The sequence below is a fragment of the Typha latifolia genome, chromosome 9 (assembly GCF_019914945.1).
Source record: "Typha latifolia isolate L0001 chromosome 9, TyphaL0001v2, whole genome shotgun sequence".
NCBI lineage: Eukaryota > Viridiplantae > Streptophyta > Magnoliopsida > Poales > Typhaceae > Typha > Typha latifolia.
The window spans coordinates 7,824,857-7,850,197 of NC_133094.1; the positions used below are offsets into that span (position 1 = coordinate 7,824,857).

The 25,341-nt window shown below is 35.4% G+C and overlaps 2 protein-coding genes across 3 annotated transcripts in view; one reads left to right on the forward strand and one right to left on the reverse strand.

Moving 5' to 3' along the window:
• Positions 1-611: 611 nt before the first annotated feature.
• Positions 612-2,295, forward strand: LOC140795332 (uncharacterized). Its single transcript, XM_073147832.1, has 2 exons — positions 612-1,183; positions 1,652-2,295. The coding sequence occupies exons 1-2, from the start codon at positions 671-673 to the stop codon at positions 1,967-1,969; spliced, it is 831 nt and encodes a 276-aa protein (XP_073003933.1). The 5' UTR covers positions 612-670; the 3' UTR covers positions 1,970-2,295.
• A 3,677-nt stretch (positions 2,296-5,972) lies between these two features.
• Positions 5,973-25,341, reverse strand: part of LOC140795623 (coilin-like) — a 61,556-nt gene continuing 42,187 nt past the window's right edge. The window contains exons 6-13 of one of the 2 annotated variants that reach the window (XM_073148306.1): positions 23,238-23,315; positions 21,835-21,970; positions 18,873-18,904; positions 7,987-8,178; positions 7,616-7,684; positions 6,983-7,135; positions 6,670-6,880; positions 5,973-6,545 (exon numbers count right to left, since the gene is read on the reverse strand). In XM_073148306.1, the coding sequence (XP_073004407.1) occupies positions 6,316-6,545; positions 6,670-6,880; positions 6,983-7,135; positions 7,616-7,684; positions 7,987-8,178; positions 18,873-18,904; positions 21,835-21,970; positions 23,238-23,315 (1,101 nt within the window). In that variant the 3' untranslated portion in view covers positions 5,973-6,315. The remainder of the gene's footprint in view (positions 6,546-6,669; positions 6,881-6,982; positions 7,136-7,615; positions 7,685-7,986; positions 8,179-18,872; positions 18,905-21,834; positions 21,971-23,237; positions 23,316-25,341) is intronic. The other variant, XM_073148308.1, reaches the window with a different exon arrangement.

Genomic DNA, 25,341 nt, shown 5'->3' on the forward strand with positions numbered 1-25,341 from the left:
TATCGTAGCCGTTAGATCGTCGTTATCTTTCTAGGAGTAAATCTAAGTTAGAAACCCTAATTCTACCTCCAACTCATAGCCAGCATCACCTCCAGTAGCCACCCTATCCTACGGCTGTCCACCACCACCCTTGGCCGTCCGCCACCCTCCGTGGACCGCCGCAAGGTCGAATATTTATTATTCTGCCCCGTTCTGACCTCGCTCCACTATTGTAATTATATCTTTCCATACATCCAATTGACGTGAAACTAAAGCCATTAGAACCTTATCTCGTGAGGCTACTACCATCTAAATTGAAATTTATATTTGATAAATTTCCACTAAAGGGGGATATATATAAGCATGATTTAAGCCTATATTGATCCGTTGAGAGTGTTAGCGTAGTTGTTATATATATATATATATATATATATATATATATATAAACTAGTCTCTTTGTCTAGCCTACGGATGGATGATTATCAAAAACATAAATAAATAAAGCGGGCTTGAATTTTGATGTTGATGAACTTGATAATCTATTTCGAGTCAAACCATAGTGGATCCTAAGCCATTTCCTCCATAGAAAATAACATGGACCTAAATTAAAAGTCATCCCTCCCACAATTTAACGCCACAAACACTTGACCAAACCAAGGATAACACCAAACCTCGCAAGTCTTCCACTCCCATGCTTTCTTCTTGCCCATCTTGTAGGCCATGGCCGAAATCCTCATCCCACTCCTCTCTACACTCCAAAACCCCCCCAAACATCTCAGCATCCTTCTCCACCCCCAACACTCCCTCCTCCTCCGGCAAGATAAAGCGCCTGGTCCTCTCCCCGAAAGGCCGGACTAAGCTGAACACTCTCCCGGACCGCGAATTCTACTTCTCCCCCCGCTTCGTGACACACGTAGACGACGGCTTCATCGTGGCCCTGACAGATCTTTATCGGGATCGGCTACGACCCGGTCACGACGTGTTGGACCTCATGAGCTCGTGGGTGAGCCACCTGCCGCCGGAGATGGAGTACGGGAGGGTCGTGGGGCATGGGCTCAACGCGCAGGAGCTTGCCAAGAATTCTAGGCTGGATTACTTCTTCGTTAAGGATTTAAATCTTGAGCAGGAGCTGCAGATGGAAAGTGGCAGCTTTGATGCGGTTCTCTGCACTGTGAGCGTGCAGTATCTGCGGTGGCCGGAGAAGGTAACGCATCTCCTGACTAGCAAACCAGCGGATCCTCTGCAGTCTCCACCGCAGGAATTTAATGCAGATAGTAAACATGCTTAGTCAAAGAATTTCCTGCAACCATGGCTGCAGAGTATCCGATGGCAAAGTTGAATCATAGTTTACCTTTTTTCTGCAAAATAGGTCTACTCACCTATTTGCCTAATAAATTTGAGAAGAATTTTTGTATAGTGTGCTAAAAAAATGTCTCAAAAGCATATATTTGATAAATGTATAGATAGATATACATATAAAGAGGAGGAGAAGTTGAAAAAAAAAGATCTATTTTAGCAATAATCATCAACTAATGTTAGATCTATGCCGAAGCATAATTAATTCATAAAAAATCGCTGACAGATATTTGCTGAAAGCATCGTTCTAGTAAATAGGATGTCATTAATACCCTAAGAATTGTTCTAAAATTGTTATCAAAATTTCTTATTGTAGGTTTTTGCTGAGGTCTTTAGAGTGCTGAAACCTGGGGGCATATTCATTGTAAGCTTCAGCAATAGGCTATTCTACGAAAAGGCTATCAGTGCATGGAGGGATGGAACTGACTATAGCCGGATACAGTTGGTTATACAATACTTCTCTTGTATTGAAGGATTTACACACCCAGAGGTAATCAAGAATAAATTACCCATGAAGGCCAATAGATCACCTCTAGATGGGATAATGAGATTACTGGGGATATCAAGTTCTGATCCATTTTATGCAGTTGTTGCTTACAAGAACTTCAAACCCATATACGAAAGGACAAGTTGAATATGAAACTTGCTTCGTTGCTTTCTCGTCTTCCGGTTGTCAAAAACATCAAGTCAATCACAACTTTATAATTTATGAACCTGCCTGACAGGGATATTAACTCGCCTATTTGGTATTCTTTTTCTCATGTCAAATAAAAAGTTCAACAAACATGGGATATCATACTTTACCTTCTTAGACATATTGCTTCTCTAAAGTCAGTGTTTGTTCATACGAATTAATTTATATCAGTTGTAAATTCGTTGACAAACTTACTTATATCGAGTTGTACGATAAACTTTATGTACTTGATCAAACAGCACATAATTTAGGATCATTTCATGACAGATCTATATTTCAATAGCTATTCTTCAAACTTGTTTGATAGAATCGAATGACACCAATGTGCGTTCAAACACTTGTAATGTTGCTATTTATAAGTGATCAAAAGGTGTTCTAATAGTTTTCTAGAAAGTAGGTTGACTTTTTGAAGAAAATTCCAGGACTGTCAGAACGACCGAATGCAATTCTGTATAGAAACCATTATAGCGTTTGAATGTCATGGAATTTTCTAGGACTCTAACACCAATTTGAAATAAAAATGAGAATCTAAAAGTTTTGATATAATTGAATGATTATCCAAGCCCACTAAATATGGAACACAATGCGGAATAATCACAATCACAGCAAATATTCAAATCTAAAGATCTATCAATTGCATGAACCACAAGTAGTAACTATGATCAAGTAGCCTAGGCATACCGGTTGATCATGGCAATTATCATGTGTATGATCTCAAGCATAATAGTCAAAATAAGGCAACTAAATCAACACAAGAATACAACGCAAACAAGAAGGATTTTTATGTAGAAATCTCTCTCTCTCTCTCTCTCTCTCTCTCTCTCTCTCATAAGAGAGGAAAAAAACTGCAGATCCAAACACACATAGATCAATATAAGATTTGATCACATACGAATCAATCTATTACACTAATAACATAGATACAAGATTCAATTACAATCCTCACTGCTTAACATTTGTAATTATTGATTGAAGTCATTCTTTTGCTTGCTAGACCCATGATATAATACTACTCGTGCCAATATATCACCTCCAATTGATGTCTTGCAAATTAGATCACCACATCTCACTATGTCGAGATGATGAAATCTGTAATGTAGAATATGTAGATGAATCTCTTTTAGATCTCTCAATAACACTGCTGTGTAGGAATAATCTCATATATGATGTGTTCTCTCTGTTCAAGTCTCCAAAGATCTTTCTTATATAGAGGGATGCAAATGGATGGTATAAGCTTTTGTTTTTACTCATTTAATTGGAGAATTGTGTTTCAATCCGTTGTATTTTGATTGTCTTGACTGTGCTAATACTTAGAAGAAAAAATGAGTAAAATATTGTTATGTTGCTATAAGAAGAATAAAGAAGTAATCTATATATTATCTCTTCATTCTTGCCAAAAAATCTCTTTCCAAAATACATATTGTCTTCTCTCATGAATATAAAATTAGAAAGAGTGAAATGGATAAAATACTCCCATAACTTTGTCATCTTAATAGATGTAAGCACATTATAGTGAAAAACTAAAATTGGTAAAAATTTAAAATTTAAAATTTAAAATTATATTAGTTTATGATGCAACACACCCGAAACAATCATCAAATTACCAAAATAAAAGTAGACATCACCCAGAAATTCAAATTTTAGCATAAAAATTCGTACAAATTTGGTTTAAAGCAAGTCCAAATTGTAACTTTGTAAGTTGCAATTATTTGTCAAATATTATAATAAATATTGTGGGAAGCTATATTTTAGCCCCTTAAAGTTATAGCAAATTTCACTACACTCCCATATAATTTTATTTATGTCATTGACTCATATGATTATATAATAAGAACATGTATATTTTTATCATACCTTTATCATATTAAATTCAATCAGTATTATTTAAATTATATTACAAAAGTTGTCTAATTATCTACAACTTTGTGTATCTTTGAATTTGACCTATAGATTAGTTAAAATAATAAAAAAAATAATGGTTTCAATTTAAATCTAATCGCAAGGGAGTGAAGCGATAAAAATGAATTAAAGTCTAATCATAAAGAGATAAAATTTCTAAATGTTATTTGTCACTTGTCAAATATTATAATATAAGTCAGCTTGTCACTTGTCACTTTGGAAGAAGATCCCACTTGTTCCACTCATCACCCTTCGAATTGAGGTTCTAGTCTCATTTGCTCTTTCCGCAGCATCTTCATAGGATATTTGTGGAGCAAAAGAAACATAATAAAGACGTCAACCAAGAAAACTTTGTCATCATACGCATCATCATCTACATTCGTATCTACTACTTCTGCACCGGCATTGTCATTCTCTAAGGCCTCAACAAGACGAGCAATTGCCGCCTTTGATACCAAAAATCGCGGCTTTAAAGAAGGAAAAACAACTCCAAACACATCAAAGCACGCTAAATTTGCTCTACCAAAGCAAACATTACTAGACCAAAGATTCAACTTTTACCACCCAAATTGGTCCTTCCAGGAAGCATTAATTCTATAATCATCTTGTTTCAAAACATTACGCACTCCAATCTGTTCTTAGCCGGAAATTCTCATCATTATCTATACTAATTACCCAGAAAAAGAGAAGGAAAGATTTTACAAGGGATCAGAATGATTGGATTGTTCGTAGACTTTGAATATTTTATTTGAAATTATCTGTTGATGATTTTTTTAATTTAATGTTATTTACCGAAACTGAACTCGAATATTATTTACTGAAGCTGAACTTGATTAGAGAATAATCGATTTAGTCCATGTGATCAAAACTGTGAATTTTATCCCACGAGCCAAACCGATAAGTCTTTTCACTTGTCTAATAGAAATAGCTTTTTCTTTTTTTTAAATAAACCTCCTTATTCCGGTAAGATAACAATTTAGATTCTTCTAGTACATGAGTTCATCGTCATTCTCTCTCGTTTTATTCTGTACACTTTTTTTTAAAATTAATTTAATAATAATCTAAAATTACTATTTTACTCCTAAATTAAACAACACTTAAAATAATACTTTTATCATTTAGTTTGAAATATCACTCTCAATACAAATTCATTATTCTTTATTACTTTATTATTGACTTTGTATCACATTAAAAATTATTATTACTCGGTATAATAGTACTCATAGGTTATACTAATATTAACTCGCTTCTTGTATTAAAACTTAGAATGCTTCTAAAATTGAGCTTATTCCACAAGTAAACAAAGCCTCATCAAAGAAAATATCTTTATTTTAATGAATAAGCCAAACTTCTAATATTAAGCCCTCTTTATAAAATAATGATGGAATAGCTATAACTATTCTAATTTTTTATATCCTAAGAAGAAAACTAATACCAAGTATAACTATTCTAATATTTAATTTAATACTAGTATAAAGAGTAATAATTATACTTAATGCAACACAAATGCAGACATATATTAAAATATTAAAGAATAATAAAATTGCATTATAAATAAGTAATATTTTAAACTAAATGACAAAAATACTGACTATATATTAAAATAGTTATAGTTAATAGAATTTTTCTAAAATAATTTTTTTTTGTTATAAATACAAGCTTAATATGCTTTATATATCTACATTAAGAACAAATGCAGACTCCACAATACATCGCAATATAGTAACTACACAATGCATTGTAACGCGCTGTAGTGCGTTGCGTGTGACAATACATTAACTACACAATGCATGGCAATTGTGATATTTTTTTCCAAAAAAAAGAGAAAAATCTAAAGTGATATAATTGAAGTCTCAGAATATCCTAAGATATTATTTAATTACTACACTACAAGCTTACTTTAAATAAAGCTAAATTAATTACATTTACCTATTTCTTGATTCACTTCCAAAATCAAATATCTAATACAGATTTAGAAGGTCAAGGGCATTCTCATGCAGGTTCGTGTACAGCAATTCTCCACAGGAAAGTCAAGAGACAGATCTGATCTGAAGTCTATCCATGGCCAAAATAACATATCAGCACCAAAACTACTACTACCATGACCTGCGTATGTTGTCTGACAAAAGTAAATCCATAAAGTCCACAACTATCCAAGAGAAAAGATAAGAAAAAAGAAAAAAACTTTACAAAATCTAAAATGTAAGGTTCATAGTACAGAACTGTTGGTCTTATGGGAGAACTAACATAATTACATGATAACTGTCAGCATCATTGTCTGCTTGGATAAAGCCACCATGACAAAACTTAGATAATCACACTGATAACTGAGAGCTTTAAGGAAGAATTAAAAGAGCTCCTTTCCCTAGAAAAGCCGACTCCAGTCTTCACTTAGAGAACTTCGGGTTGTAGCACTTGGCGGCGAAGCTTTTACCATTTTTTCTTCGTATATTGGGCCCTAGGACAGTGCCTCTTGGTACTCTGTAGGAGCACAAAGTGGAAGTAGTAGTGGTACTGCTCTTATTCGGGATCCAACTACCCCAGCCATTTGACTGAAGCTGTGTTTCCTCATTTACGGTCTGACCAATTTGATCCCAACCTGTACTTGGTCTGCTTCCTAAATAAATAGAAGTTTATGCTTCAGAATAGGGATAATGCTAGTAATTAAATCCTACATATCATAGAATAGAAGCAAGAAAATAGAACATCTAATTGTCATTTGTTTACCATTTGATGAATACCTGCAGGGGAAATTGCTGAATCTTTAGCACTACTCTTAGCCACGGCTACTTCCCAGTCGTCAATTTTTGCAATATGCTTACCCAAGGCTGCTTTCCTATTGTTTACTGGTGCTGCATCCTTGGTTAATTGTCTAGAATGAGAAGTTACTATTGTGGACTCTGATTCACTTTCCTTCAGAAGACGAACATCAACAAGTGATGGATAGTCAATCTGGTGCATTCCACAACCGCGGTTATCAGCCTCTTTAGAATTAAAACTCCAAATGCACCAGCCAATGGATCCAAATAGATAACACAAACACTAGTAATGTACCTCTAAAGATCCATCCTGCTTATAAAATGAGACGCCTGGTTGCATTTCCAGTCCCTCTGCATCTCTTTTTCCGGGGGGAAAGATCGGGTACTCCGGAACAGGTATCAGGATGATCTTCATGGATATGCAGTTATATGATGAAACTTTTCCAACCTAAAACCAAACAAAAAGAGCACATAACCATATTAGATTACCGTAATTCTAGCAAAAGATCAACTTGCAACTGTTCTTTATTCTCTAGACCAAGGTTCAAAAAATCGATATCGGGATCGAGATCAGCTATTCGAAAAAACAATACCTTTCAGCCGTCTGTATCGGATCAGACTATTTTAATTAAATAAAATTCTAAATATTATTTAAAAAGTATTGAGAAATTTCTAAAAATTTAAAAAAATTACAAGGAAATAATAAAATAATAATTACTTATATATAAACCTCCCTCTATGGTTTCGGCTCATAGCCGATCTTTGATCCGCAGAAACTGGGATCTATGCTCTAGACTCGACTTGACTGATTCCCAATCACATCAGTAATTTCTTACATCACTCAAATAGGTTCCCTTTTGACAGTTAATAATTTAAAAATATTGCAAGACATCATAGTTCTTTTCTAGAATGTAGACATAAATCTTACACGTATCGGAGAAAGCTCAGGACACCGTGATGATAGCTCCACCATACGATACACAATAACATCGCCTTCCTGCAAAAGAAAAATGCCCCATCATCATCATTCCAAGCAATTGAAAACTATATTTTGCCATAGATTGTAGAGAAAGCTGTTGGAAACTATATATTAAAGCCATAGACCATTCTTATAAATGGACTCCGTTACAAAGCCCACATACTAGTCGTGAAGCTGACATCCTGGCATCAGAAATTGTGAGTACAGAGAGAGCAGAAACAGGTTATGTAAGTTTAGAAGCAACAGTCATTACAATTAGACACATAAGAAACCAAATAGAGCATACAGGGAGGCTTTATTGGTCAGACCAGGAAACAAACCTTGGGAAGGCGCGTTAGAGGGAAAAGGCTTTCAAAATCTAAAAGCTTATATATTATTTTTCCTTCTCCAACGACCAACTTTTCATTTGTTGACACATGAAAACCATTACCATCATTCCGCCTGCACATGGTCTTCTCCTGACCCCACTTCTGTCGCTTCATGCTTGTTGTACCATTCCACTGATAAGTTTTCTGTAGCACAGTAGTTCAGTACAGAATCACAATATAAATAAGACAGCGTAAAAACATGGTTCTATACCAACTTAAGACTGCTTAAGACAGATAGAAACTTTTTCAGATATTGCAGAGATAGAGTTTTAAGATATGTGTAGCTATTTATATCAGGATGCATGTAGTACAAGAAAAATATATGGTAGCTATAGATGATCATTCAATAATCATTCTTGTGCCTGTGGAATAGATCAACAAGAAATGCATTAATGGTGGAGAAATAAGATAAATCAACGCAAATGAGATATCCACGGGGTATGCAACTGTTTTCTTTTCACTATGAGGAGAAAAATATCTGTACAATAAATCCACTTAGAAACTCAAATAAAAGCTCCACCCGAAACCGAGGCGCAATTCTTTGCACACCCTCAACCAAGGTTCCCAGTTTCGGCCCTAGCCGATCCCGACCGAAACGGGTGGGAATGGGTCGGATCCGACCCGGATCCGACCCGGGGGACATCAATAATTGATGTCCCCACCCCCCCACCTGCCTCTCTCCCTTTTCTCTCTCTCTTTCTCTCTTTTCCTCTCTTTCCTCTCTTTCTCTCTTTTCTTTCTTTCTCTCTTTTCTTTCTTTCTCTCTTTCTCACGGATCTCTTACTCTCTTTCTCACCGGTGACTGAATAGTGAGTAGATCTCCATCTCTCCGGTGATCTCAACCTTCGGCGACGTTATCCGACGACCTCGATCTCCGGCGACCTTCGATAAGTTTTTTTTTCAGTTTTCCATTGTGCTGCACCTGCAGCAGGTGCTGCTGCAGCAGCAAGCATTGCTGCTGCTGTGAGCTGCAGCAGAGACTTCATATGATGGAATCACTTTTTGGAGCATCAGGTCCCAGACATCAATATTTACAAACTTATGGTGATTATGATGATGAAGACTATAGAAATTTACGAGAACCAGCTCGGTATTCAACAAAGTTTTAAATTTTGAGTAAGTTAATACATTTTTTTAAGTTTTTAGACTTCATATGTGAGTAATTTTTGTTTTCTTATTTTTTGTCATTTTTCTAAATTTTTCTGCATTTTTAAATAATATTTAGAATTTTATATAATTAAAAAATAGTCCGATCCGATACGAACGGCCGATACGGCCGATACGGCCGATACGTATCATTTTTCTGGACGGCCGATACCGATCCCGATCCCGATACTGCGAACCTTGCCCTCAACTTTTCCAAGACTGGATCACTATGACAAAATGATTTTCTCCCAATTTTTATGCAACTTTTGTTTTTCTCAGATTAATTATGCATAATGCTTTTCTCTTATGATTCATGATTTGTTTCTGAGTTCGACTATTTAGCCAACTACATGTCCTGCTTATGTTGATGAAAATGAATTTATATCTGAACATAGTTCATCTTAATTTTGAAGTCAATAGCAATCCTTTCAGTGATGCAGACACGTGACATGAATAAGCATTTCAAGATAATCGAGTTTTTGATCAACTCTTCGAAGGTAGAAGAGATAGTCAAGATTTTCAGGAACTTTAGTTATCCAATCTCCCAATTAATGCAAACTCTCCTACACCAAATTGTGAATCTCTGCACTGCTCTTGATGATTATGATTATCATCATGTAGAGCAAAGCCATCCAAGTTTCTATTCACATCGAACTTCTGCAGTTGAGCTATCTGGCCAGGATTTAGAACTTTCTTGAAAGGTCCTCTAGCAAACTTAGTTCTGTAGTGTGTAATTGTTGACACCAGTTAATTTGCAGTTACGGAAAGGTACTTGTTGATTGAGCCCATCAGTAAATCAATGTTGTTGAAGAATTTCCTTCCATATGAGGGTTGCACATCAGATTGCAGCTACCAAACCAAATTGATAGATCCCATAGTATCATACTATCAAAAGCTACAACTCATTACAAGTACAAAAACGAGTGTGCATTTTGACACCTCTTTGTGGTTTCTAGACACGTAGTGTAGCAGTAACAAGGAAAGTATATAGGCACTTCCAGGATCAGTTTACCCTCTGAAATTCTACTACATAGATAGTGAAAAAGAATTTTGCACAGTACACATACATGCATTGATGATGTATGTATAAAATAAGTTAGTGACCCCATGCCTAGAATTCTGGCAGATGCCTTCTGGACACATGAGGACCTTAATACACTAATATACAGCAATTACTTGGCCATTGTTTCTGTTTTTTCATGAGAAAACCAAGAATGAGAATGGGCTCACCACATGAGCATGCAATGACAAGTGACAACAAGATCTTGTTAGAAAATAACAACACTTGACTTTTGAGAATTGTATAAATCATGGAAGCTAGTTTCGATCGATCCCGACCGACCAATAAGAGAGAGTGGGTGAGAGAAGTGGTAGTGGGAAAAAGAGTTTAATAAGAGAATTAGTGGGTGAGAGAGAAAAGGTAGTGGAAGAAAGAGTTTAACAAGAGAGTTAGTAGGAGAGAAGGTAAGAAATTTTTATTATTTGAGTGGTAGAAAGGAGAGAGATAGAGATTAAAAAAAAGTATTCATTTTATAATTTTTAGTCTTTATATATGAATAATTTATATTTATATCTTATTATTATTTTTTATAAAAATTTTAGAAGTTTTCTGTATTTTAATAGTTATTTTAAAATACAGGCTAATACCACCGATACGTAACCTTGGTATAAATAAATGTAGCTTTAATCTAGTGACAAGATATAATTGGGTAAATAAAATGCCTGTCTGGTTTGGGTAGGAGTATAACTGCACGACTTTAAATTCACTATAACAGTCCAAAGTTTTACAAAAAAAAATGAGAACCTAGAAAGGTGATCCAACTAATGCTTTTACCAGATGTTGGCAGACATGCATTATTTGCACTCTTTGAGCATTTTAGCTCTATTCTTGCTATATGCACAGGAGGTATAATAAAATGCATTTCAAATATTATGCAGAGTATACAGAGAGTAAATGTAAACATTAGCTTTGACTTTGACTTTGACTTTGACTTACATAACTCCTGTAAGTTAGCAGATTAATTTAAAAGCTCCTAGGGTAAGACTGTGTACATCTATTTCTGTTGAGGCTCCATTGATTTACGCAATACAAAATGATAAAGAAAAAAGAAAAATTATTCTATGCATTCAAGGTTATGTAGAGTCAAAAGCAATCACAAGGAAGACAGTCTTTCTACTCATTATGCAACAGAGGGACATAAATGTCGTACCAATCATTTATTTCCTGTCTCCTAAAGTACAAATGACAACAAAACCATTTTAACTAAGTTTTCTTGTTTTCTAAATATGATTTCTACTTGCCATGCAAAACATGGTGGAGAAAAATGGGAGAGGAAAATAAGAAGGGAAGGAATGGGGTTTTACACCTCCACCCTAAGAAACAGTTTTACACCAAAATTCTCTAGAAAGCAAAATCACATAAACTTTCATTAACCTCGAAAGAAAATATAACGGGTCTATATATAGACCTACAATGAAATTAAGCAAAAAACATCCTACATAGAAAATAAACAAAAGACACCCTAAATAAATTAAGATTATAACCAAATCTCTATAAGAGGGATCATCAACTATCGACATCTCCTATCCTGGTACACACGCCATCGAGTCCTATCAGTGATGTCCGCATCATTCTCCCGAGTGGGCAGAGAATGCGACTCCGTCGAGTGTGCTGCTCTCATACTGCTCTAAAGTATCAGAGTGATGCACCTCTATATCGTGGCGATCAAGCCACGTGTTATCAAATGTAGGTCATCCTTTCCAACGTACTAGATACCGTTGGGTTCCACCTTCCCTTGTTAAAATAATCTCATCATCTAAAATTTTATCAATTTTGTTTGTTGTGTTAAGTAGAATATTGGAAAGTGGAGGTAAAGAGGGTCTCTCATAAACAGGCTCATTGGTAAGCTCAATATTTAGTAGGTTATCTGGGGTAAAATCTGAACTTTTATAAGCTACTAGATCCTCAATATTAAAAGTAGAACTAATGCCGAAATCATTGGGGAGATCTAGAACATAAGCATTATAATTAATTTTCTTGAGAATTTTAAAAGGTCCGGCACTTCGAGCATGCAACTTTTTGACAGTTCCAGGTCGGAACCGTTCTAGACGTATCTAGACCATCACAAAGTCTCCAACATTAAATTCTTTGAATCTCCTTAGATCAGCTCAAATTTTATAACTAGTATTATTTTGAGCAATTCTGTTACTGATTTCTTTATGCAAGTCATGAATATGTGATGCGAATGTAGATGCAGACTCAGATAACCTATGACAATAGGACATAGGAATGAGATTTATAGGTTGTCTCGGTTTGTAACCGTATACTACCTCAGTTGGACTTAGACCTTTTAATTTATTAACATAATTATTATATGCAAATTCAGCAGTTGGGCAGTTTTTTATCCCGTTTTTTAGATTGTCGCCGACATGAGTTCTCAGTAGGTAACCTAAACTCCTATTGGCTACTTCAGTTTGCCCGTCAGTTTGTGCGTGGAAAGCGGTTGAATACTAAAGCTTGGTTCCCATCTTATGTTATAGGGTTTTCTAAAAATAACTAGTGAATTTCACATCCCTATCTAATACAATAGTTTTTGGTAGCCCGTGCAGCTTAACAATTTTATCAAAATAGATTTTAGCAACTCGAGAGGTGTCAAAAGTTCAAGAACTAGGTATAAAGTGGGCCATCTTTGAAAATCGATCCATCACCACAAGAATAGAATCATGCTTTTGGATGGTCTTTGGAAGTCCAAGTACGAAGTCCATACTAACATCTTGCCAATGACAATTAGGAACAGGTAGAGGCATGTACAATCCCGTATTTTGCTTTCACTGCTTAGCGAGTTGATATGCATGACATCGACTAACAAGTCTCATAACGTCTCTTTTTAAGCTTGGCCAGAAAAATCAATGTTCTGTAGCTTCAATAGTTTTCACATGCCCAAAATGTCCAGCTAAACCCCCCGGCATACAATTCCCAAATTAAAAATTCCCTTAACGAGGTGCTGGGAATGCACTAACTTTCGAGACTTAAATAGATAGCCATCCTGCAAGATGAAACCATCTATTTCTTGAGTCCCTCCATCGATTAATAAATTGTAAACTTCATGAAAATCCGGACGTGATTCAATATCAGTTTTGATTTTATCAAACCCTATTACTTCTGCATTCATCATTGAAAGAAGAATCATGCGACGATCAGTGCATCAGTCGCTTTGTTGTCTGCTTCAGACTTGTGTCGCAAGGTGTACGTATTGTCCTGGAGAAATTCAACCCACATGCCGTGTCTAGTGTTAAGCTTCTTCTGGGAGCTAAGGTAATGAAAAACTTCATGGTCAGAGAAGATTACGAATTCTTGAGGGAGCAAATTATGTCTCCAATGGCGAAGAGATTAAACCATAGCATAAAATTCCTTATTATAAGTGGTATATCATTGTTTAGTTTCATTCAGCTTTTCACTAAAGTAGGCAATCGGATAACCTTCTTGGCTCAGGATTCCTTTTATACCAACTCCAGAAGCATCACAAGTGACCTTAAAAACCTTAGTAAAATCGGGGAGTCATACAACAGGAGCTTCCACCATTTTCTTTTTAATTTCAGTGAAAGCTTTAGTGGCACTCGTTGACCACTCAAGTTCACCTTTCTTGAGGCATTCTGTTATCGGAGCCATAATGGTACTAAACCCCCTGATGAACCAACGATAGAAGGTAGCGAGCCCATGAAAGCTTCTCACGTCTCTTATGGTATGGGGTTCAGGCCATTCATTAATAGTTTTGACCTTATCAGGGTCAGCAGACACTCCTTCAGATGAAACATGAAACCTAAGAAAACTTTGTTTGTCAGAAAGGTACATTTCTTAGGGTTTGCATAGAGTTGCTCTTTCCTCAAGACAGGACAGACTTGACGAAGATGATCTATATGTTGCTCCCGAGATCGACTATAGATGAGGATGTCATCAAAATATACGACTAAAAATTGTCCCATAAAATATTGTAATATTTGAGTCATCACTCTCATAAAAATACTCGGAGCATTAATTAAGCCAAAAGGCATAACCATCCATTCATATAACCCATTTTTTGTTTTAAACACAGTCTTCCATTCATCGTCAGGGAGTATACGAATTTGGTTATAGCCACTTTTTAAATCTATCTTTGAAAAAATCGTGGCCCCTGCCATAGGCTTGTTCAGAATTTCTCGAGCAACAAGAATCAGAATAGGAGTTCCTTTACTTATCTCACGTTCAATGCTTCACGCACTAATCAAGCTGACTTTACTGTCTGAGTGGATAGGATCAGACTTCTTTTCCACCTTACCACTTCTAGGCTGTGATGGAAGAATTTTGATCTTCTTACCCTCGTGTTCAAACATGCAGATATTTAAACGACCATAAATATGCACATTATTATCAAATAGCCAAGGCCTTCCAAGAATAATTTGACCCACATCCATGGTCAATACATCGCACCAGATTTTATCTTTATAAGTCGTGAATTCAATTGGAACCAAACAACACTTTATCTCAAACGTGGTTGAATTGATCCACGAAACCTTGTATGGATTAGAATGGAAAACCGCTCTCAGGTTTAGTTTTGAAATAATGGTGGACACGACATTTATATAGCTCTCCACTATCCACAATTACTTTGCAATTTTTGCCTCCAATTTTTGTGAACGTGTGGAAAATGGAGCTACGCCTCCAATCATCATTGACTTTAGGTTGAGAGAAAGGACATCTAACAACATGTAACTTTGTGGAGTCTATGTGCCTCAGACATCCTAGAGTAGTTTCTTCCTCTTCGTCTTCAAAATCTCCTTCTTAACCGTCTACATGCTAAACATATCCATCAAAGTCTTGTTTAGAGTCTTCTTCGAAGGATTCCTCAATTAAGCTTATTTTATACGGGCTTGCACAATTTGCAACAACATGTCCATAGCCTTAACACTTATAGCATTTGACCCGAGGATTAATATTAGAAGTCTTTCTCGACGTTTTTACCCTTGTATTCTACCTTAGATTTTGAAGGGCTAAGGGTAGATCGATTAAAAGATTGATTGGTAGATTGGCTTGATGAGAATCTGTGAAGGATTTATGAATTTGAGGTCTTGTTTCGTAATTTCTTGAGATGTGGTTAGGTCTAGACTCCTCCAAGTCTTGAACTAAGTTGTAGGCCTTTTCCAAAGTATCAACGTTACGGGCAAAAAGTTTACTTCTCAAATCTTTGCGCAAGCCAGCCCTAAATCTGGACAAGATTTGTATAGGGGTTTCCAATTCGATCATGCTACACCGAACTTGCAGTTCATCAAAAGCCGCAATGTAATCCTTAGCTGACTTACTCCCTTGGGTAAGTCGGTCCAAAGTCTCAATGTTGGTCCAGTATTGATTTGCTTGCCCAGTCAATTTCATGGCAGCAAACCTGACCTTTCGGATTTTCAACATATCATACCATTTAAAGTAACGGTTCATGTCTTTGATCCAGTCCAAGAAGTACTGTGGATCTAAACAACCATCAAACATCGGAGCATCAACTTTAATACTTCGAAGGTACCGTTCATTAGGATCTCGCTCATTTCCTTGAAAGTGTTGACGACGTAAAGGAGTAGGAGATTCACCATGTTCAAGGTCAAGGCGGTAATTATTTTGAGGAACGGTGTGCTCACGGAGTCTTTCTGCCCTATGTAGTTGTTCATCGGTCACCCGTTGATATCCAAGCAAAGTATCCTGAGTATCTCTGACTTATTGAGTTAAGGTACCTAATTGACCCATAATATCGTCGAGCTTCTTAATAAGCTCGGGATTCAAACTGCTACTGTTGGACTCACTAGAATCACTGAAGAGATAAGCCTTACCTCTACGTGTTGGCATACTAATATGCAATGAATGCGTTAGGTATTGCTTTTATTTTATTTTATGCTTGCTAATTTAAACAAAATTAAATAGTGTTCTAACCTAATGGAATGCAGACGTCTCCTAAATTTAATCCAAATGCAAATGTCTTGATCTAAATGATATGAGATGATATGCTATGCACTCAAAAAAATCTTAAAAGTGAATATTTAATTGAATTTAGATTTCTAATCAGGAGATTCAAAGACTAATGTCAAGATTTAATTGTTTTTAAACAAAAGTCACATTTAATAAATGTCAAGCCCTTTAAATTTTTTTCCAAAAATTAACATAATACTAATATTCTATTCGGCATAGTTCAGCTCTTAATATAAGGAGTAAAGCATATAAGATTTCTATGTAATCTCTCCCTCACTATATGTGGACAGCAGGAACTAACAAAAGTTTAGAGATGATACTAGAAAAGAATGGCCCAAAAGTATTTAATACGATGAAAAGAGCGTGTACCTAACTATCTGACTATCTGAAAAAAATTGAAATTTAATTATTTTTCTTTTCACCCTTCTTTCTCCTCTATTCGTCCACAATTACTTGCGGTGCAGGTCCCTTCCGTCAGCACCAACAAATGGCCAACAACAATGTTGGTAACAATACCTAAGACAGTGGAGAGATCAGATAGTCCAGTAGTGATGGTCACAATCAGCTACGGTGGGGAACAAGGCATAGGGATCACTCCCTCTGACAGTAGCGATCAATCTTAGTGAAGGTGACGGGAGATCAAGGCACGAACGTCAGCGTCGTCAGCGATGGTTGCAGGCGTCAAGAGGGATGGCATCGCCAGTGAAGAATGTAGTCGTCGGCGGCGGAGAAAGAGGGCGTCGCTGTCGAGAAGCCATGGTAGCAGCGTCGTTGGTGGAAGGCGTCGATGCAACATCACTGTCGTCAGGTGGAGCAGACGAGTCAAGGCAGTGCTGTCGTGGAGCAATGGCGTCGAGGCGACGTCGTTGGGTGGAGCGACAGTGTTGGGGCGGCGTCGTCGAGGCGGGGCAAAATCAAGGTGACGTCGTCAGGGACCTGACGGCGCCAAGGCAATAGCGATGGGGAATTAGGGCTTGGTGTGAGGTGAGGGGAGCTTAGGGATTAAGATGGCTAACGGGTTGAGATGATGATGACTAACGAGTTGAGGAATTAGTTTAATAGGAAGGTTTTGGATTAATAGGTTTTGGATTAAAGTTTGATAGGTTTAATAGGGTTGGGTTGGGTTGGGTTGGAAGTATTTGGGTTGGGTGGCTAATGGGTTTGGACTTGGAGCTGATTTGAAGGGGTTGGTTTCAAGTTAAGGAGGGGAAATTTCGAAAATTGAAAATATTGAAGGGAGAAAAAAAAAGACAGTTTGGTAGAGGTTTAGGAAAGATTAGATTTGTTGGGATGTTAAGAAGAAAAAGAAAATTTGATAGGAAGTTTAGGGAAAGAAGGAATTGGTTCGGATTCTAACAAAAGTTAAGAGCCAATAATGGAAATTTCAAAATTTTGAAACACTGGAAATTCGATTTGATTTTTTTATTTTATCTTTTTACAGCATAAGAGATGTGCTGTTTTTTTTCAATCTATAATGAAAATAAGGATGGACCCAAGTAGTAGATCACTGAATAATACAACAATAATTAATTTTTTAAAGGACTTGGAATCTTACGTGGTGGTGATTTTGCTATGACAATAATTAATTTTCTTGCTCGTCGTGCGTCGGATTTCTTGACATTCCAGTGTTCGTGGAGCAGTTGGTTGTACGAAGAACAAATGTGGAGCGGCGTAGAACCCGGGAGGAGGAACGTCCATAAACTAGGATCCTTCGCTCTGATACCAAAAATGATGCAAAACATGGTAGAGAAAAATGGGAGAGGAAAATAAAAAGGGAAGGAATGAGGTTTCACACCTCCACCCTAAGAAATAGTTTCACACCAGAATTCTTTAGAGAGCAAAATCACATAAACTTTTATTAACCTCCAAAGAAAATATAATAGGTCTATATATAGACCTACAATGAAATTAAGCAAAAAATATCCTACATAGAAAATAAACAAAATACACCCTAAATAAATCAAAATCATAACAAAATCCCTATAGGAGGGATCATCAACTATCAGCACCTCTTGCGCTAGTACACACGCCATCGGGTCTTATCGATGATGTCCGCATCACCATATCAGCTAAAGTCCAAGTCACAGTTAATAGTAGAACTCACACCCAATAACTATAACAAATAGTATTGTAGTCAGTTTAATTTCTTTAAATGTTTTCCACTTGCTTCTCTATTTCTTCTTGAACTTTCTCATGGCTTTGAAATTTCACTGCTAAGCATTGATCTACTATAGAGTCACCTGGTCACCCTTGTTTTCATGTTGGTGGCTTTCTAGCTCTCCTGTGGTCATTCCCCAAGATTTTTGAATGTAGGTCTCCACAGTCTGATCTTTTGTTATTTAAATTCTTTTCTTTTTGTCAATCCTATTCATCTCAAAAAGATTAATAAGAATTAGTTCTGAATAGAAATATTGGAGAAATATTTTTAACAGTGGCACTAGGTTACAAATAGCTCCAGCTAGCCTTGATCCGTCATAAGATAGAAGACATTAACAATCCTAGTGTAACTAGTCAATCTATTCTAAACCTTCTGTGCATATCACTTAAAAATAAACACCCAGAACAGCAGAATAAAGCCCCTTTTCTGCATCTATGTTTGTATCATATATAACAACTTTCCAACTAAGCTGACAGACATATAGAAAGTCCACTGCATAAATAATTTAAATCCATGATGACATCTATCTACACATGAATAGAGATATACCACTGGTCCATTTGGCTGCAAGTTGCTCTGTTCTGCATTTGTAGAGGAGCAATATTTTCAGTCTATGAAATGATAGTCTAAAGTAGAAGTACAAGTAATAGTATGAAAACATAGGAAGGCACTAAAACTTCAATATGTCAGAACTTTTACCAGATACATTCACCATGGAAATGAATAGATAAAATCATAAAAAAGGTACTATAAAGCTCAATAAAGTCCACCTTAAGGTATCAATTTAAATAGAGGTTAATTACATTTAGCCCCGTATCACTATTTTCCACATGCACTCACAAACTTTCTTTCTACTATATAGATCCCTTGAACTAAGAAATTTTTCACCACAGACCCCTGAATTAAAGGGTTGATATGGATATTATTTTTACTTCGGGGAGTCTATGGATATAAAAAAGGTTTAGTGTATGCTATGATATACGTGTGTGATTTATATTTAACTATGTTTCAATAATATTAATTTGTTTGCATTTTATAATATTTTTTACACTCAAGGCTCATGTGTGATTTATATTTAACTATGTTTCAATCATTTTTTTAATTTGTTTGCATTATATAATATTTTTTATAATTTTATGAAATAAAATTTAGTCTGATCTCGAAATGATCAATACGATCGATATGTTTCATTTTGCTAGCGGACTAATCCCAATCCCGAAAATTATACTTAGAACATTAGATAAAACATAAATTAAATGAATGACATTAGTCTCAAAACCTAATGCAACAGGATTACTTACAACATAAGTAATGATATCAGCCTATAAGGGAGCAAAATTCATAGTAGACATGATCAGAACCATCGTGAGCATGAATGTGGTCCAAAGGCCAGGAAATAGACATGGACATCATAAAACTGGACAATATCAGTTTGTAAAAGGAGGATGTTACATGAATCACACAAAACCATATAAAGAATCACTCTACAAGCCATCAATAACTCTTCAAGGTTTCTTTCCAATCTTTACACAAGTTTGACAAAATGGTGCAGCAAACACTTAATACATCCATGACTCCTTAGGCAAAGTGTTCAAAATAAACCTCATCCCTTACTCTTTAGGACATAAACAAAGGTAAAAGCAAGGATAGTCATTCCAGTAGTGGCACAAACAACACCTAACACGGGGTGTGCTAGTGGCACATCCCCGTGTTGAGCCGTGCTAAGCTAATGTGAAGTCCTTTTTTTTAATTTTTTTTTATTTCTATCAATCATCATTAAATGAAGTCTTTGATACTCCCCGTCATTCTATGTTTAACTAGATATTAATTTTAATTATTAAATTATTATCAATTAATATGATGTGTTGAATGTTATTATGTATTCAATTATATTACGAAGTATTCAATCATTAATATTAGTTTTAATGAATATATTCAATTATATTATGTGGTAAATAATATTTATATTTGACTACTGCTTTATCTTTAATAATATAGGTCATTTACAAAAATAATTTAAAAATAAAATACTATAATTTAGGTCTTAATACATATATTTAAACTAAAAAGATTGGCATGCCAAAGACCAAAAACTATTTTTAAATATCCTAAATTTTTATTAAAAATATGGTAAATGCATGCTAGTGGCACACCGAGGCTTGCTGAGTGGTGCGAAGGGCGTGCCGATAGTGGCATGGCTATCGATGGGTGGGTAAAAGGAAGATGGAAGTAACAAAAATGTATTCCCGCAAAATGGCAACCAAGCATCTCTCAAGTTCCAAGAGACGAGTATTTAGCGCTGAGAGAGGCCCTAAATTATTTCACCAAGAATACTTAATTTATTTTAAATTATTTATTAAAATATTATCACCCAGCATGATCACTTTTTGTTATAAAAGATAAGATACTAAGATTTCATTGACAATTACTTATTCCTACATTCAACTCTAGTTTATAGGTTCAAAAGGACTGGCTGAGGATTAGTCAAGACACAAAACTAGTAAACCAGAATGATTATTTTTACTTTACCTTCAATCTTCTAAATAGGAAGCCATTAGAACTAACATTCAGGAATGAAATATTTGGTATTGATCTTAGCAATATTTAGTAAGGATAGTCGTGCCGCTCAGCACGCTATGTACCGATCTCTGTGCGATGTGGAGTCATTTTTTTTAATTTTCTCTATTTTCATTAATTATCATCGAATCAACTTTAGTCATTTTCATAACAAACATGATATGACATGTGGAGCCCATTTTTTTTACGTTTTCTTAATTCCATCAATCATCATCAATCAACTTTAATATTACGTATTGAATGTTATTATGTGTTCAATTATATTATAAAGTATTCAATCATTAATATTAGTTTCAATAAATATATTCAATCATATTATATGTATTTCACTATTGTTTTATCTTTAATAAAATATAGTATTTATAAAAATAATCTAAAAATAAAACACTATAATGTAAATTTTACTATATATTTTTAAACCAAAAACCAAAAATTGACATGCCGAAGATGCAAAAATATATCTAAATATCCTAAATTTTTAATTAAAATTAAGTTAAATGTGTACCAGTGGCACTCAAGGACGTGCTGAGGGCGTGCTGTGCCACTATTGGCACAGCACGACCATCGTTGATATTTAGAACTTTTAGACTAAAGGACAATTTAACTAGGTGACCAAATACATGGGACAAAAGCTTATCATGTTGAGACCAAAAGAACTTTTAGAGTGAAAGGTTTTGTGTTGTCAAAAAGTTGGCAAGAGCTTTAGACCATTTCCATCGTAAAACCGCACTTTTGCAAAGGCTAGACAAATAAAAAGGCCATGTGTTCCAAATTTCCATTGATTTAAGATACACTAGCAACATAATATTAATTAGAAGCTCATCTTGTGAAAGAAACAAGGTATTGTTATTCATGCAAAAACTTTTTTGAATTCATATTTGATATTCGATAATACTGAAAGAAAGCTGTAGAGTAGGTAACAGTTGAACTCTACCTGGAGGCTCAAAGTGAATATGACCAGATTGAACAATGATAGGAACAATTTCCTCTCTTTCAGTGTCGTGATTCTCTGAATGATATTTTGAAGAAGTGCATAGTAACTCATTTGCTAACACATGGCCCTGCAGATTCTGTGGATTTCAGAAGTATTACTAATGAATACTAGTCATGAAAATTGATTATCAGTAATAGCAAATAAAGGTAATCAAAAGTAACTTCTGTGTCACTTTGAGTCTTCCTGACACTGGGCACTAGGGAAGGCAAAACTTTCGACATATTTATATTAATCATTTAGAAGGCTAAACATAAAATTAGAAAACAGTAACTATATTTTTCTTTAATAAATAATCATGAAGATCTACGTGGGTTCAAACTTCAATCAATACTATAACTAAAAATTAAGTGCAGAAGGAACATGGTGCATCCCCCAGCTTCTGGCATTATAGATGCCAGGTGAGACAATCCATTTTCAGGTAGGATTATGTCAGGTAAGGCCCAAGTCCTTCTATTCTTCTTCCCTTCTGTCTCTGACATAAAATTGCCCATGGATGGTTTTGCAATGCAGCAGCATGACCATAATTTTGTATCTTTCTAATCCCATGGGTGACCGACATGCTGCTTAGCATGTAAAATGTCAAGAGGGACTCAAGTCCTTGAACAGTAACTGCTCATGTGATAAGCTTCATAGAAAATTGATTATTAAAAGTACGAATGCGTAAGAAATGGGAAGCTTTGAAGTGGCTTTTTGGTTGCAAGAACATTTATGATGTTCTAGATTCTAGAAGCATTGGAAAAGATCCTCTATCTTTCTAGCTAATGTCTTTGACTTTTTGTTGTTCATAGGAAAACATGCTTTGCTCCACCTTTTCTTTCTTCTCTCTAAGCCCAAATTACTTGTGAAGATTTCATTAATAAAGTTCCCAGTATATATTGGTTAGTCTAGCTAAGTTGCAAAATCTCAATTGAATATGAAATAAGATGAAAATTATAGTAAATTTCTTTTCCTACTAACATGGAACTAAGATCATAGGTTCAGAGATTTTACACATAGTTTCCCTTTTCAAGTCAGGTGAACTTCCTTACTGTGTTTTCCTTTTCATGATAACAGTTATTAATAGTAGATCTTCAGACCATTTTATTCCTTCATACAAAGTACATGCAGAACTTACTAATATGCCAGTTCGATTGGGATAAGAAAGGCTGAACTTTAGGCTATGTTTCCCTGTTATTTGGGATGGAGAATAGCGAGTGTGGATAAATTAGTCTAGAGGGATTCTTCTGCACACTTGTCAGGGAGAGGACTTTGGGAGGTGACTGAACCCTCTTACCTCTGCCTGCCACAAAGTAAAGATGAAAACTGACTGTTTTTCAGTTGAGGACTTCTCCAAAATGCAATACCTTCCTTAGTTGATGACTAGCCTTTTCTCGCCTCAATTGTCTTTTAACCTTCTTACGACGAGCACTTCTGCTAGGAAGCTGATGAAAAAAATATCTATGATTATGCATAATATTGAATTAAAACAACCTAAATAAGAAAATTGAAATCATTGTCAATAGTAATACAGGGTTCAAAAGAAACAAGTTATCATAAGTTTCAATGTTATTGCTCTATCATTTAAATGAATAACCAAAGAATAATAAATCACCAAAAGGAATGAAAAAGCTGCCTAACATTAACATCCATTAATTATCTCAGAAGTAAAGCATAACATTCCAAATTTAGCATCAATAGAGAAATGCCTGTTCTTCTTGAAAACATTAATATCCAGAAATTCAAACATTATTACCTGTGTCATAAGGAGATAATTCAAATGGACATAGGTTGGAGAAAATTTAGATGGACTAGGGAATGATAATTCTTGTTATCAGGAATGGCAATAATCCAAGTGGAACGGTAAGGGATTGTAGAAGCAAGGAACATCTAGTAAGATACTAAATAGGGTATGACGGTACATGAGGCTCCTTTGAGTGGAGGGTGGAACGTCCAAGATGCTAGCAGAGGAAATATTTAACTTATACCAATAATCAAATGAGTGGTGGTGCAAATGTGCAATGGGTTTACAGAGAGATTTATTTCTGGAAAGAAATGTGAAGGCCTGCCAAAATTAACTTTTACATGATATCTTTCTCCAGAAAGAGAATGTTATGTAACAAGAATTAATTGAAACATACTTGCCAACAATGTCAATCTCCACAAAATATTATACTGCATATACAATAGATGCACAACTAGGGTGAAAACAGATTGGATTAAGTCCGACCCGATGCGCTACCAAACCAGGATCGGTTTTAATCCATATCCAATCCGGATCCAGCTTCGGATATGGATAGACTTTTAGTTACATATGATCTAGATCCAGATACCGATACAGGTATAGCTAATGTTATCCAATTTAGATCGGATAACGAATATCAATTTAACCGCTAAATACCCCTACCAATAACCCAATCCTGCAACCTAGCAATCCTAACCCTAACCCTAACCCTCTCCATCTCTTTCCCAATCAATAGCCGCCTCCACCAAAATATCTCCTCGCCATCACCCGATCACCACCTTCAACTACTCCTCCGTCGCCATCACTGTCTTCCAACTCCCCTTCCATCGCCATCACCTCTCTGGCCTCTCCACATGTATATGATTGCTTCCAACTTAATATAGCTTCTGTTCTGTAGCTTGATTGTTAAGTTAGTAGTTTGATTCTTTTGAAACTAGCCTAGCTTTCATCATGATAGTGAATCCTTCAAAAGGTATTAAATTTTTTTGTTTTCAAAATCAGAACTTCGATTGTAGGACATTAACAAATTCATTATTTGTTTTTTTTGCATAATGGTTTGAGCTCGCAAATAAATCTGCCGGACTTACACAATTACATGAAAATGATTGCATAGGCTTATCATTATTTAAATTTGGAAATTTTTATTCTCCGTAAAGTCATATCAATCTGATAATCTGGAAATTATATGTTCTACCTAAAGTCATATTGATCTAATACTTTCATTTTTCTCCATTGGGATTGTACAACCATTGCATTGAATTTGTTTCAAAATGATGTTGGTCTAATTGATGGTCGTGTAGGTCGACACACCTCGTGCCGACTGGCACTAGTCGGGCCATGCCGGTTATTGTGCCATGTGGAACCCATTTTTTTTTAAAAATTTCTATTTTCATAGATCATTATTAAATCAACTGGTCAATAAGGCTAAGATAAAATTGACGATGATGAAAAGATATGAGTTCATCATCATTACTATCGTATCAATCAAACTTACCAGAGCCACAACACCATTATTTTACTCTATATCTATAATCTGTATATACTTATGGTGTGCCTGTGCATATGTCGACTGTTTCCATGCATGTTCAATATTCATATTATATTATAGAAGAATTATAAAATTCTTATTTGTATAAAGACTATGTGAGACATTACAACGAACAATACTATTAGCGAAAGAGTTTTGAACAATATCAACAATATTTAATGCAACATTCTAGTGTTAT

What these genes read in the sequence shown, in the direction of transcription:
- LOC140795332 (XM_073147832.1), top strand. Translation starts at nt 671, where the DNA reads ATGCTTTCTTCTTGCCCATCTTGTAGGCCATGGCCGAAATCCTCATCC. An exon ending in ATCTGCGGTGGCCGGAGAAG is followed by an intron (nt 1,184 to 1,651) that starts GTAACGCATCTC and finishes TTCTTATTGTAG; the next exon opens with GTTTTTGCTGAGGTCTTTAG.